Raw genomic sequence first — 13,490 nt, 5'->3', positions numbered from 1 at the left:
AAATGCAGAAGAAGCCTGCATGATTCCCTGAGATTGGATGCTTCCTGCTTCGGTGGCCATGTGTGTAGGGTTAAGGGAAGCATGGCTGTAACTCCTATCACAAAGCATCACGTGGCTCAGACTGAAAAGCCATCAAGCAGGGTTAATTAGGAGCCCCAAATGGTCACAAGACAGATTACTTTCCTGCCCCTAAGACTATCTGTATGGTATGGATTTATGCTATTAGTTCTCAACAGCCTGACTCTAGAGGGACTGTTCTTCTTTGGTCATCTTCTTTTAAAAGAATAGATGGCTCTTAACTATTACAATTTTTAACGAAATATTTGTTCGCTGCCATAATGTGCCTGGCACAGCAATTGGCCTTGGTGCTTTCAGTGACTGAAAGCAACAGTTGTTGCTAAAAGAAATGCAATACTAAGCTGGGACTGCCTGAAGCTGACAGCCATCAGTTTGCTCCTCAGGCAGGTTCTGTCTGGATGGAACGAAGGGCATGAAATACTGAAGTGCTCATCAAATGCTGCTTGTTAGCTTAGGGACAGGGTGTTGAATAGGTTTGTTCACGTATTGCAAACACGTTACTTAGCTGCCTTCATTTAGCTTCAGAAAAACGTGCAGAATACAGAAATGATTTAAAAAAAAAAAAAAGAAGCTGCACAGAACTTATCCTCTACTTACACAGGTCTGTCATTAATGCCTCGGTGCAGAACCAGCAATCTCATGACACACGTGGATGCATTAGAATAGGATGTCCACCAGCACTGAGGCTAAGCACTGCTTGAGAAGGATGAAAACAGAATTGCAGAGATTTTCCAGTTCCACTTGTTTGGCAAAACACACTGACTGTTATTTCTATCACAGCAATTCTGCAGCAATTTTACTTATGGAAACAGTCAGTTTGGATGCTTAATGTGTTAATACAGAGTCATAGAATAGCCCAGCTGGAGTGTACCCCCCTGGATTAACAAGTTCAACTTTGTGTATGAGTGTGCACGTGTATGTAAGATTACTTTATTCATATGTGTCAGTGTATAAAGCATTAATCAACAGCCAGCTGCCAAACTGGAGGCCATTCTGTACTAACTCTTTGGATGACCTGGAACTTGAGCAATGAGTATCCCAGCACAGGTAACTGCAGTATCTCAGCTGGAGGACTGGCTGTGTAAGAGCAGCTTTAACACTGTCGTAGTTAAATTACAGCAGAATCATGCACATGTTTGTATGTGAGTGCCTCCAGAGATGAAACTTGATCACCCAAGTGTGATGAGCAGAGAAATTACAATCAGTTCTAATTGTATCTTAACTTTGTGCTGGATAAGCCTGAGTCAGGGTGTAAACCACTTCCTTTTTTCTCTCCAGATGAAGCCATCAATTTTGTCAACAAGCCCAAAACAACTCCAGAAATATCAGTCAGTCCTTCTGAAGACCTGGAGCTGGTGTGTGAGGTGTCAGCTGCAAGCGGAGCTGTCGTATGGAAGAAGGATCAAACAGAGGTAAAGCAGGACCAGAGGACAACCATCATTTCCCAAGGGACACACCGCAAGCTCATCGTCAAAAACGTGACCCTGAAAGACCAAGGGAGCTACAGCTGTGAAACAAAGGATGACAAAGCAACATTCCAAGTCAAAGTCAGAGGTGAGAAAATGCTTGGAATCCCAGGGATAAAGGAATGCTTCATTTTGCATGTCTTGAATTTGAAGGATCAACTTACAGCCTCTCTGGTGCAAAGCGTTTTGGCTGTAGGACTTGCTTTGTTGTCAAGTGTCGTAGCAACACTGTTATGCATGTGCTTTTACATCCAGCAGTGAATAAATGCAACAAATGATAGGCAAGGAGGGTAACTTCTGCACCTCTCACAGTCAGCTGGTGTGTGCAGGGTTACAGAGGAAGGGCACACAGTGTGTGCAAGGAGAGAGAAAAGGGGAGGCGTTTGAAGAGATCTGGTTATGAAATTTGAATGACACAAATAGGTGGAAAATGCAAATAATCACAGATTCATAGAATCACACAATGGCCTGGGTTGCAAAGGAGCACAAAGCTCATCCACTTCCAACACCCTGCTGTGTGCAGGTCGCCAACCAGCAGCCCAGAGCCACATCCAGCCTGGCCTTGAATGCCTGCAGGGATGGGGCATCCACAGCCTCCTTGGGCAACCTGTGCCAGAGAGCTGTTCCCTTCTGATCTAGTGGAACTATAGAAAGACATCAGAAGAGAAAAAGAGATGAGGGAGGGGGGTTCAGGCAGTGCATGCAGGTGCTCAAAATCTCCTGTCCAAATCTGTGTTCAGACTATGAAATGTTTAGCTTTGTCCCATACACCTTTCATTTCCCAAGGCAAAATAGAGAGGAAAGTGCTTTCCTGTCTTAATGAGGCATCGTGATACTCCCTGTGAAGGGCAACTATAGTGAAACGGGGGTGGAAATGGAGTAAGCTCTGCACAGACAACAGCAGAAATCTCTGTGTGACTGCTGTGATCTCCCTGCAGAGAAAGAAGACGTGTTTACAAACAAGGAGAAGGTGCAGAAAGAGGTGAAGGCTGCACCAACAGAAAATGCCACGCTGAGCTGCGAGGTGGCCCAGGACAAGACTGAGGTGAAGTGGTACAAGGAGGGGAAACTGCTCACCTCGAGCAAGAAGTTCAGGGTGGAGTCTGAGGGCAAATTGCGCCGGCTGGTGGTGAGCCAGGTGGAGAAGAAAGATGCAGGGGAGTACAGCTGTGAGGCTGCTGGCCAGAAACTGACCTTCAAGATCCATGTCACAGGTGAGAGAGTTGTTTCTCGTCACAGAATGGCCCATGAGTCTCAATAGGTCCAAAGCAAAATAAATCACTCTCTAGGCTACAGGGCCTGGGTAGATCTTCACTGAGCAATGAGAGGTCAGGCAACCAGTTTATGTGTACTCTGTCACACAGATGCTTATAGCTAGATGTCTTCGTCTGTGAGCTGAATCCCACTTAACAGTCCTTGTTCTTTTATGAAAAAGTAGTGAAGTAAACAAATATATAAACTGTTGTGATTTAGAGGGATTGTAGTAAAACAGGGCTGGAATCATTCTCGAGAAAGCATCTAGAGTGGATGAAGCTTATGTCTGAGTACCAGCAGCAGATGAGGTTAGATACCTACTTATGCATGACATCACGGAACAAAATGACAGGCATCGTGCATCCATAGAGATGGAAAGAACCTGAGCTTCTCAGGCACTGGAATATTTTGCTCAGAAGCAGCTGATATATTGTCCTCAGGTTGTACACAGGGCCATGTCCCATCTGAGCAGTCTCCTCACTATGAATGGGGCCATTCTAAAATGACAGAGCTACTTGAAAAGTTCTTGTAAGCAGGAGTTTGTATTTAAGATGAAAACTACAGGATGTGTGAACATACTTGTTCACTGTAAATTGTTTCTTCCAATCTGCAGAAGCAGAGGATGCTTTTATCAACAAGGAGAAGGTGCAGAAGGAGGTGAAGGCTGTACTGACTCAAAATGCCACGCTGAGCTGCGAGGTGGCCCAGGACAAGACTGAGGTGAAGTGGTACAAGGAGGGGAAACTGCTCACCTCGAGCAAGAAGTTCAGGGTGGAGTCTGAGGGCAAATTGCGCCGGCTGGTGGTGAGCCAGGTGGAGAAGAAAGATGCAGGGGAGTACAGCTGTGAGGCTGCTGGCCAGAAACTGACCTTCAAGATCCATGTTATTGGTAGGAAACACATTTTGGTTGACATTTCATTTCCTTTCTTTGTGTCTGTGTTTTCTTTCCTCCTTTTTTGTCTGTCCAGAAAGTAGGAATACTGTTGAGGTGCCTTTTGATGTTTGTCTAAGCTAACATTTCAGTAAGGCTTTGTAGGGCACACTTGTTACATGTAGGTATCCTGATATCAGCCACTCAACTGCCTGTAATTCTCCTTGTGCTCTGATATTGAATCTAGAGTTTTTTGCTAGCAGGCACTGCTCTATAAAACCTCTTCCAGGGTTGTATTTCTCTTCTTGTTTTTGCTACTCAGGCATGAAAGTCATTGTATTTTCTCCTTTTCGTGTCAGTCTTTTCTCTGCACGATGTCACATCTCCCAAAACAGAAAATTTCTTTGATTATTCTGCAGTCTGGCTGTTGAAATTTGTATGTGAACGTGTGCTCTTGACTCTGCCATGAAACTGTTTTGAGAAGGATGAAAAAGAACTGCTTACAAACGCGTGCAGCTAAAATCATGATTTGTTTTTAGCAACGTTTCATCCAGCTCCTCCCCTACGACTTCTTTCATCATCAGCTGTCCATGGATGTCCAAGAGTGATGTATACAACAGTGTGCAACACTGCTCTACCGATCAATATTTCAACAGTAGTATTTACAGATCTCTACTGTGGCTGCACTGAGAAGGTTTGGTTGGTGGTGGTAGCATTTCCTAAGAACTTTTGGCCAGATGCACTGCATTTTGCCTATGGCTTGTTGAATCCAAAGCTGATGACTGTTCATTCCGTGTTCTATAGACGTAATGACCAGTCACGGGTCCATTTATTTTTTCTATTTGCACATTTCTCATTAGTCTGAGGGTTTAGCACAGAGGCAGATCTATCATTCCAACTGCAGTAGAGATTGCTTTGGTGGCAATATATTTTGCACAAAATCCACTGAATTTTAACTTCTGCTCCAGATAGCCATGGGCTCATCAGATGCATTCTGAGTGACATTTCTGAACTGGCTGATGACAACATTTTTTCTTTTGTTTTATTCACTGTTACACTCTACTGGCTTTGCTCATAAGTCAACTTGTACTTGTTCTCTGTTAACTTTACAGCTCTTGTCTCGTATTCTGATCAGGACAGGGAATCTATTTTCTCCTTTCTTATGGCATTAAACACATTGGAGCTTAATCCTGGTGGCCAGGGTTTGGCATTTTATCAGCTATGTGGAGGAGCAACTGTACTGGGAGTCTACTGACTTTCTGCTCACACACAGGCTGGAGGCCTGGAGTCTTTGCAGGACATAGCTTGCGTTCTGTTCCCTTGTAAAGGTTGCAGTCTTTGCTGCTCTCTCTGTCTAGTGGCATTCTGCTCCTTCTGTCCCTGTGTGCAACATGCCTCTGCTCTTGTAGGAGCAAGATTTCCTTCTGCCTCTGATGTAGACTCCAAACTATCAGCTCTTACTGTTCACACACCGCCTGGATGTGATTTGGGGCCTTTGGATCTTTTTCATGAGTTGTGTAGCTCATGCTTTTGGCTCAGGAAATTGACAGTTGGATTACAGGAAGGGTAGGTTTGAGAGGAGTCTGCCAGAGAAAATGAAACATGAACAATGATGGAAAGACCGTGGCAACAGCTGGAATCAACCAAGTTAATCCTCAGTGGCCAAAGCCAGCCCACGTATTATTGCAGAGGTGTAGAGAGAAAACACAGAAATGTAATGCTTTTACACTTGAGTTTTGTTAGCTGAGGGCTATTCTTAGCTGTTTGCCTCAGAAACGAAAGGCTTTCTGTTCTCTTTCAGACTGGATGACCTCATGGCTGCACAGGGTAATGTAATACCTCCCCCTCTGCCATAAGTGGAGAGTGCTTGCCTAGCTACCGTTGCTGTATTTCTCATGTGTACCACTGTAACATGACGTGCAAGTCCAGCACCCACTGCAAAATGATCTGGTGTGAAAGTCAGGAGGGATTATGAGTACTCTGAGTGGTTGGCTCTTTCGCTGCAGAAATCCTCATCTTACAAGCTTATCCCAAAGTGCAGTGGCTTTCTGAGTCTTAATTTATCCTCTTACCATTGCACTCAGAAAGCATTTTAGGGTTCCTGTACCCCAGGGTTCCGCTAGTAGCACAGAACCATCCCATTTTAAGGACATCTTGAAGGTTAGGTGCTCAGTGTTGAGCATTATAGGATTCAGATCGGCCTTCTTGCTTATCATAAAAAAAAAAGTGCTGCACACCTTGGACACCTATAGAAAAAATACAGTAGAAAGGGCTGATTCTGCCATCTCATTATCTCAACATTTGTGGTGCACACTGAAATCCTTATTTGAAGTGGGCTGAAGGTCCAACACCTTGATCCTAGTGGAACTTCACCTGCAAATGATGGTAGAAATTGGAAACGTCGTCTACTCTGACTACTTGCTCAGCTTTATGATGTGTTTCTGAGGGGGATTTCTGGCTAGTGTAAGTCACTTTATAAGCTCATTAATAGATACAGTCACATTTTCCCATTGCTGTAAGAATGCTTAGTGTTGAAGGGCAAGAATGCAGAAGATGAGTAACTCCTTCTGTGCTGCTGTGGTTGAACCCAGCAGCAGCTCAGCACCACACATCTCTGCTCACTGACCCCAGGTTGGATAGAGGAGGGAACTGAAAGGACAGAAGTGTGAGAACTCATGAGCTGAGGTAAAGGTAGTTGACAGCTAAAGCAAAAGCTGTGCATGCAAGCAAAGCAAACCAAGGAATTGATCTGCCAGTTCCCATCGGTGGGCAGATGTGCAGCCACTTTGAGGAAAACAGTTCCCATAATGCGTAATGGTTTCTTGGGCAAACAAGTTTGCTCTGGACATTTCTCTCTTCCTCCTTCTCCCCCTCAGCTTTTATTGCCAAGCATGATGCCATGTGGTTTGGTACATCCCTTGAGCTTTCTCCCAGCCCAAACCCAGGACACTTGCTAATTTTTAGCAAGTAATATTAAATTTAGCACTCACTGCTGCTTTGGAACTTGTTTGATTAATGCTTCCTCCATATTTATCATCCAAGTTTTGGATAGAAGCTGAAACGTTTGTGTTTTTTATCATCCAGTTTTTAATGCGGACCGTGGTGTGTCCTTGAGCTCCTACCAAAGTGTTGCTTGCTCTACAAGTTGGCTGGAATGCATTTGTGAGAAGTTTTGTATCTCTTGGTTGGTATAGGCCATGTATGTTGTTAATAAGCAAGCCTTCTAATCTTCATAGAACCATTCAGGTTTGAAAAGGCCACTGAGATCCCCGCATCCAGCCTCAACCCATCCCACCGTGCCCACTGTCCACGTCCCTCAGTGCCACATCTCCATGGTTCTTGAGCACTTCCAGGGACGGTGACCCCACCACCTCCCTGGGCTGCTGTGCTACTGCATCACCCCTATTTTTAAGAAGAATTTTTTCTTAACATCCAACTTGAACCTCCTCTGAAAATCATCAATCAAAACCGAGGCTGTTGAAGATGAGTGGAGACAGTGCTACTTCTACAGTCAGTACAACCACGGAGCTCAAACGTACAGCATAGAAACTGCATTCTTGCACTGGCTTGCTGCTCTGCCCTCTCGCCTTCACTGGACTGCAGTGCTGGTGGCAGAGCCATGGTGTGAATCCTGGGATTGCATGTACTGCAACGGTCAGCAGCACAGGAGCTTGACCTGAACTTACCCTTCCAGGCAACTGCTGGCACTCAGAGATCAGACAGCATGCGGAGGAGAAAGTCATGAAGGGAGGGAAAAGGATGGTAGCAGGAGGTTTCACAGGGTGACAGTGGGGAGGAAGACGATAGGAAAGGTCATGGAGGGGTTTGCCATGACTGCTGGGGAGAAGGAGCCTTCCTGGTCACCTGAGCTGAGTACACCTGAATATGTTTGCATGAATGATCTGGATGAATGGTCTTCCATGTCTGCACTGTAAATAAAGGGCAATGTCAGTCCCCCCATACCTGCTAGTCCTGCATTCGTCCTTGGAGCCTGTGCATCAGTAGCAACTTCAATACCCTGGGATCTTTCCTGGGACCCAAACAGGCATAGGAAGCTTATTCTGAATTGGGCTGCTCTTAGTAGCTGGCTAGCACTAGAAGTCCACCATGTAAGTGCATCAGAAACACTCTGCACTTCTACAGCTTTTTGTAGGGCAAACCATGGGGTAAAAATGGAAACCCATTTGTTTAGGGTTTTTTTTTTCTGTTTTCCAATCTGCAGAAGCAGAGGATGCTTTTATCAACAAGGAGAAGGTGCAGAAGGAGGTGAAGGCTGCACCAACAGAAAATGCCACGCTGAGCTGCGAGGTGGCCCAGGACAAGACTGAGGTGAAGTGGTACAAGGAGGGGAAACTGCTCACCTCGAGCAAGAAGTTCAGGGTGGAGTCTGAGGGCAAATTGCGCCGGCTGGTGGTGAGCCAGGTGGAGAAGAAAGATGCAGGGGAGTACAGCTGTGAGGCTGCTGGCCAGAAACTGACCTTCAAGATCCATGTCACAGGTGAGAGAGTTGTTTCTCGTCACAGAATGGCCCATGAGTCCCACTTGGTTTCCAGTTATACCTGAAATTCTCTACAGATCCCTGCTGGCCTTCAGCTGCTGTGTTTGAGAGGGAAGGCTCTCCTGAGAGTGCCTTGTATATTTCCCAGCCTCATGAAGATATCTTGGATGCACGGGGCATGTCAAATTGCCCAAGATGCCTGTATGTGGGCAACTGGAATATGGTCAGCTGTGGTCAGTACAGCCTGAGGAGTGAGCTGCCACCATCAGGTGTCTGCTGTAGGGTGAGGCATATCACCCACTGCAGGTCACCACTGAGTACAGCAGAGCTTCAAATCCCTCATTCTCATTGGGAAACTGAAGCTTGAATGTCTTACTGTGGGAGCTGAGATCAACCCTAACTCTCAGGTGGCTGAATTTAAGTGCAGTTAACTTATGTCATGATGTCATATTCATTACTACTGAGAATCAGTAGAGGCCTCTGAGTTTCAGTAACTAAGCCTTACTCACACTATTGATGATTTGGTAAAGAATTGAGATTGGTTTGTAGGCATGCAGTAAAAGAAGTACTCCTGCCTACAAGGACAGAAACAAGCACCATCAGGGGTCATATAAATACTGCATAACACATTGCTCTGTGTAAAATAGCATTTCAGGTTCCAATAAGAAATATTTAAATTACTGTTTTTCTAGAGTCATTCCTGAGACCTGCATATCACAGAGCATGACATGCTTATATTTAGTATTTCCTTTTGCTTCCAGTTTTTGATCAGTGTAATCCTAAAACTATCACTATCACCCCCCTCTAAAAACAGATTTTTTAGGAACAAGTTATGCACAGCTCCAAGAACCACATAGAAATGGAGTCAAAAAGGATCTCAAGAAGTTCACATCATGCATCCTTCTCTGGTGCATTAGTGTATCTAGATTCCCAGCCACTTACAGGGGGAGGTTGCAAGGAGCTCTTTTAGAAACAGCTCTGGGCTTAAATAAGGAAAATATTTGCTCAGAAACCTTAATTACTGGAAAATATTGGAGGTATGAAGAATATTTAAAGGTATGAATATGAAGAATATTTAATACGTGAAGAATATGTGGATATAGCAGACAATGAATGAAGTGTTGGGTCATTGGTAATTAATCGACTGAACATATTTAATCTGGATCACCTTTAGTACAAACGAGACCATTCTAAAATGACAAACATACACGAAGGTGTCATAAGCAGCATTTTGCTTTTGGTTTTGAACACATTGGACAGTGTGAACATACTTGTGCATTCTAAATATTCTCCCAATCTGCAGAAGCAGAGGATGCTTTTATCAACAAGGAGAAGGTGCAGAAGGAGGTGAAGGCTGTACTGACTCAAAATGCCACGCTGAGCTGCGAGGTGGCCCAGGACAAGACTGAGGTGAAGTGGTACAAGGAGGGGAAACTGCTCACCTCGAGCAAGAAGTTCAGGGTGGAGTCTGAGGGCAAATTGCGCCGGCTGGTGGTGAGCCAGGTGGAGAAGAAAGATGCAGGGGAGTACAGCTGTGAGGCTGCTGGCCAGAAACTGACCTTCAAGATCCACGTCACAGGTGAGTGAAATTGCTTCAACTGTACTGAACCCCTCAAAAAAGGAGGGGAAAGCTAAGTGGCTTGACACATTCAACCCCAGCAGTCAGTGATGTAGACAGAATTTAACATTCTACTGTTTAACTCGTGTACTTTTCACAATCTGTTTGCCTCTTGAAGTTGTGAACACAGAGGACTTTGGTAGCCTAAGCTTAGGACATGCTGGAGATAACTGGATCTCAGGGAAATGCAGTGATAGCAAAATGAGAATTCAGTAATTACGGGGGAAATTAAAGGATATTAAAAATATCTTCAGAGCACAAGCACTCCCTTGCAAGTGCTTGTTCCTACATAATCTCAGAGACAGCATTCGGTCGCAGTGCTGGAAGGAGGCATTAGTGGTTTCTATTAAATCAAAGAAACCTGCACCAATAAACAGTATCCATGTGTTTTCTTTTGTTTGCTTCTCTATAGCAGGTATGAAGGAAATAAAAAGGCTTAAAGCTGGTGCTTTTCTTTCCAGAAAGAGGGGAAGGCAAACTTTCAGTACATTAGGAGAGTCTCATATGAAAGATGGAAGAAGACATTTTGCTAGGGTCTATAATAAAAGAACAGGGGGCAATGGGTTTCAGCAGATTCAGATTGGACATAAGAAAAGTTCTTTATGATGAGGGTGGTGATACACTGGAACAGATTGTTCAGAGAAGGTTGTGGGTGACTCATCATCAGGAGCATCCAAGGCCAGGCTGGATGGGGACACTGGGCAGCAGCATCTAGTAATGATGTCCCTGATCATGGCAAGAGGTCAGACTGGATGATCTTTAAAGCTTCCTTCTCACCCAATCCATTCTATGATTCCATAGGGGAAACTATTTTATTATGGCCTCTGAAAACTAATGAGATATTAGAAGTGTTTTCAGAAGTAAGTAGGAGAGAAAAATAGATTTCCTCACTATGACTTAATCACAAACAGGATTTAACCTTGACCCTCACCTGTGTCCTGATAAACTTTAGGCAAACTGATGAGTTCATGTATTAGTTTGCTTTTGGTTCTGAGCTGGTGCAGTGCTGAACAATTACAGCACCATGGGGCTAACTAGTTTCAATACATTACAGAAACACAGCTCTGGATTGACACATCCCTGGAGCTCTGAGGAAATAAAGATAATAAATACACAATGTTTATTACTGTAAAGACTGCTTCTCAAGCCTAGCTTGGCTTTTACTGGGAAAACAACTTACAGCTGTCAGCTTGTTTGGACAATTTAATGCCTGTCCCCTTATATGAAACAAACTTTTCAATGACTGTGTGTGCTGGTGTGCTGCTGGACACTGGGGAAATGGGTATTTCTCTGAAGATTTTGGAACATGATACTAGTATAAATGAAAACAATTTATGGCTATCTAAGCTGCTTTGGGGTGTCAGGGAGGAAGATCTTTGCTGGCAGTTGATGTAGTCCAGATGTGGGCATTCAGTTGATGGCACTGGCAGGAAATGCAAGTGGGAAAGCTATCCTCAACAGTACAATCCAAAGACTAACGTGGGCATTTGGGGAAGGCTGTGTAGAAAAGATTCATGCCTTAAATTTGTCCATTTGCCTTCAATTCCAGAAGCAGAGGATGCTTTTATCGACAAGGAGAAGGTGCAGAAGGAGGTGAAGGCTGCACCAACAGAAAATGCCACGCTGAGCTGCGAGGTGGCCCAGGACAAGACTGAGGTGAAGTGGTACAAGGAGGGGAAACTGCTCACCTCGAGCAAGAAGTTCAGGGTGGAGTCTGAGGGCAAATTGCGCCGGCTGGTGGTGAGCCAGGTGGAGAAGAAAGATGCAGGGGAGTACAGCTGTGAGGCTGCTGGCCAGAAACTGACCTTCAAGATCCATGTCACAGGTGAGACAGGACACTCTTGAGCCTTTCTTTCCTATTTACAGAGTGTTTTAGAACACGACTGTTAGTCTGTAAGATTTTCCTGTTATGCTTAAAATTATTGGAGCCAATCTTTGGGGTGGCTTATTTCTGATGAGGAAATTGAATGTATTATTCCAAATGCAGTCGTGAGGCATCTCCATCCTTGAAAATCTTCAGGAATTTTCCCTTTGTTGTGGGAATGAGGCCATAGAAAGGAAAGTTGTGATTGCATTTCTCCATTCTCACATACTGGTACCACTGGGACAACTCTGCATTGCAGCTGATTTTCAGGAAGTTTCAGAACAGGGGCTTTGTGTCAAGCACTAGGGTATGTGTGCCCTGTGTTTGCACATTTATTTTACTTTGGAATGTTTCATTTCAGCTTATGGGGAGAACACTACAGGAATGTTTTGTGTAAGTTAATGATTCTAAGACATGAAGTAAATTGCAGCTAGGGGAAGAAAGAGACATGGAGAGTCATACAAGAAGCATCATAGAATGGCTCTTGTTGGAAGGGACCTTAAAGATCATCCAGTTCCAAACCCTGTCGTGGACAGGGATACGTTCCACCACACCAGGTTGCTCTAAGACCCAGTCAATCTGCACTTGAACATTTCCAGGGATGGGGCATCCACAGATTGCACAACTTCTCTCCACATCATTCTGCTGGGACATCAGACGGGGAGAACTGATCCAGTTTTCTGACTCCTTGCCAAAATCCTGCTCTTCTTCTATGTGGCCCAACTAATGTATCTCTCTCTTCTCAGAGCCAGAAGTTGTATTTACAAACAAGGAGAAGGTGCAGAAGGAGGTGAAGGCTGCACCAACAGAAAATGCCACGCTGAGCTGCGAGGTGGCCCAGGACAAGACTGAGGTGAAGTGGTACAAGGAGGGGAAACTGCTCACCTCGAGCAAGAAGTTCAGGGTGGAGTCTGAGGGCAAATTGCGCCGGCTGGTGGTGAGCCAGGTGGAGAAGAAAGATGCAGGGGAGTACAGCTGTGAGGCTGCTGGCCAGAAACTGACCTTCAAGATCCACATCACAGGTGAGACAGGACACTCTTTGCCCTTTTCTTTCTATTCCTAGAATAATTTCTAGAATATTTAGAAAAATGATTATTCTTGTATAAGAATATTTCCTGTTAGGTGTCATGTTTTTGGAAATCATGACTGGTATGGTTTAGGTCTGATGGAAAAATGATGAAAAGAGTTTGAATATATATTTCCCTTTATATCTCCTCTATAAAGCTTTAGAAAGTCCTTAGGACAGGCAGCTCCATTCTTTAAAACTTCCACATTTTCCCTTTGCTGTGGGAACAGATCCATACACAGGAAGGTTCTAGTTGTACCTCTTTATCCCCACACACTTCCACAACTGGATAACTCTGCAATGCAGCTGATTCTCTAAGTGTTTTAGAAGAGGAGCAATGTGGTGAGCATTTGGGTATCAGCCCAATGTCTGATCCCTTTTTATTCATCATCCTGTGGGGAAGATACAACTGGAAGGTTTCGTGTAGATTAATGTTTCTGAGGCATCAGTGGTTGGCAGCAAGGGGAAGAAAGTGGTGTGGAGAGTCATCCAAGATTCGTTGCCCTATTGTGGCTCCAGAGTAGGAAAAACAGTTTTGTTTTCTGGCCTACTCTCTGTCTCCTAATTCTCTTGCAAGTGACCTGACTAATGTGCCTCCTGGAGGATAAGGGTATTTCACCATTTGGATGCAATAATGTGAGATAAGCTAAGCTTTTCTCAGGGTGGGATGAGAAATAGTGACAAAGTTCTGAACATGAAGTCCTGGTCTGTCACTCTTTGCAGGAGCAAAACGACCCAGTGCTGACAGCAGAGGCAGCTGTTGGGAACAAAAGAA

The 13,490-nt window shown here is 44.5% G+C and overlaps 1 protein-coding gene across 1 annotated transcript in view; it reads left to right on the top strand.

Annotated features, from left to right (window-relative positions):
- Positions 1-13,490, top strand: part of OBSCN (obscurin, cytoskeletal calmodulin and titin-interacting RhoGEF) — a 170,512-nt gene that overhangs the window by 27,789 nt on the left and 129,233 nt on the right. The window contains exons 9-15 of the mRNA XM_052695150.1: positions 1,357-1,632; positions 2,483-2,758; positions 3,412-3,687; positions 7,892-8,167; positions 9,471-9,746; positions 11,335-11,610; positions 12,396-12,671. Coding sequence (XP_052551110.1) covers positions 1,357-1,632; positions 2,483-2,758; positions 3,412-3,687; positions 7,892-8,167; positions 9,471-9,746; positions 11,335-11,610; positions 12,396-12,671 — 1,932 coding nt within the window. The remainder of the gene's footprint in view (positions 1-1,356; positions 1,633-2,482; positions 2,759-3,411; positions 3,688-7,891; positions 8,168-9,470; positions 9,747-11,334; positions 11,611-12,395; positions 12,672-13,490) is intronic.

This window comes from Tympanuchus pallidicinctus, unplaced genomic scaffold, assembly GCF_026119805.1.
Source record: "Tympanuchus pallidicinctus isolate F22 unplaced genomic scaffold, pur_lepc_1.0 scaffold3, whole genome shotgun sequence".
Lineage (NCBI taxonomy): Eukaryota > Metazoa > Chordata > Aves > Galliformes > Phasianidae > Tympanuchus > Tympanuchus pallidicinctus.
This window is presented reverse-complemented; position numbering and strand designations above follow the sequence as displayed.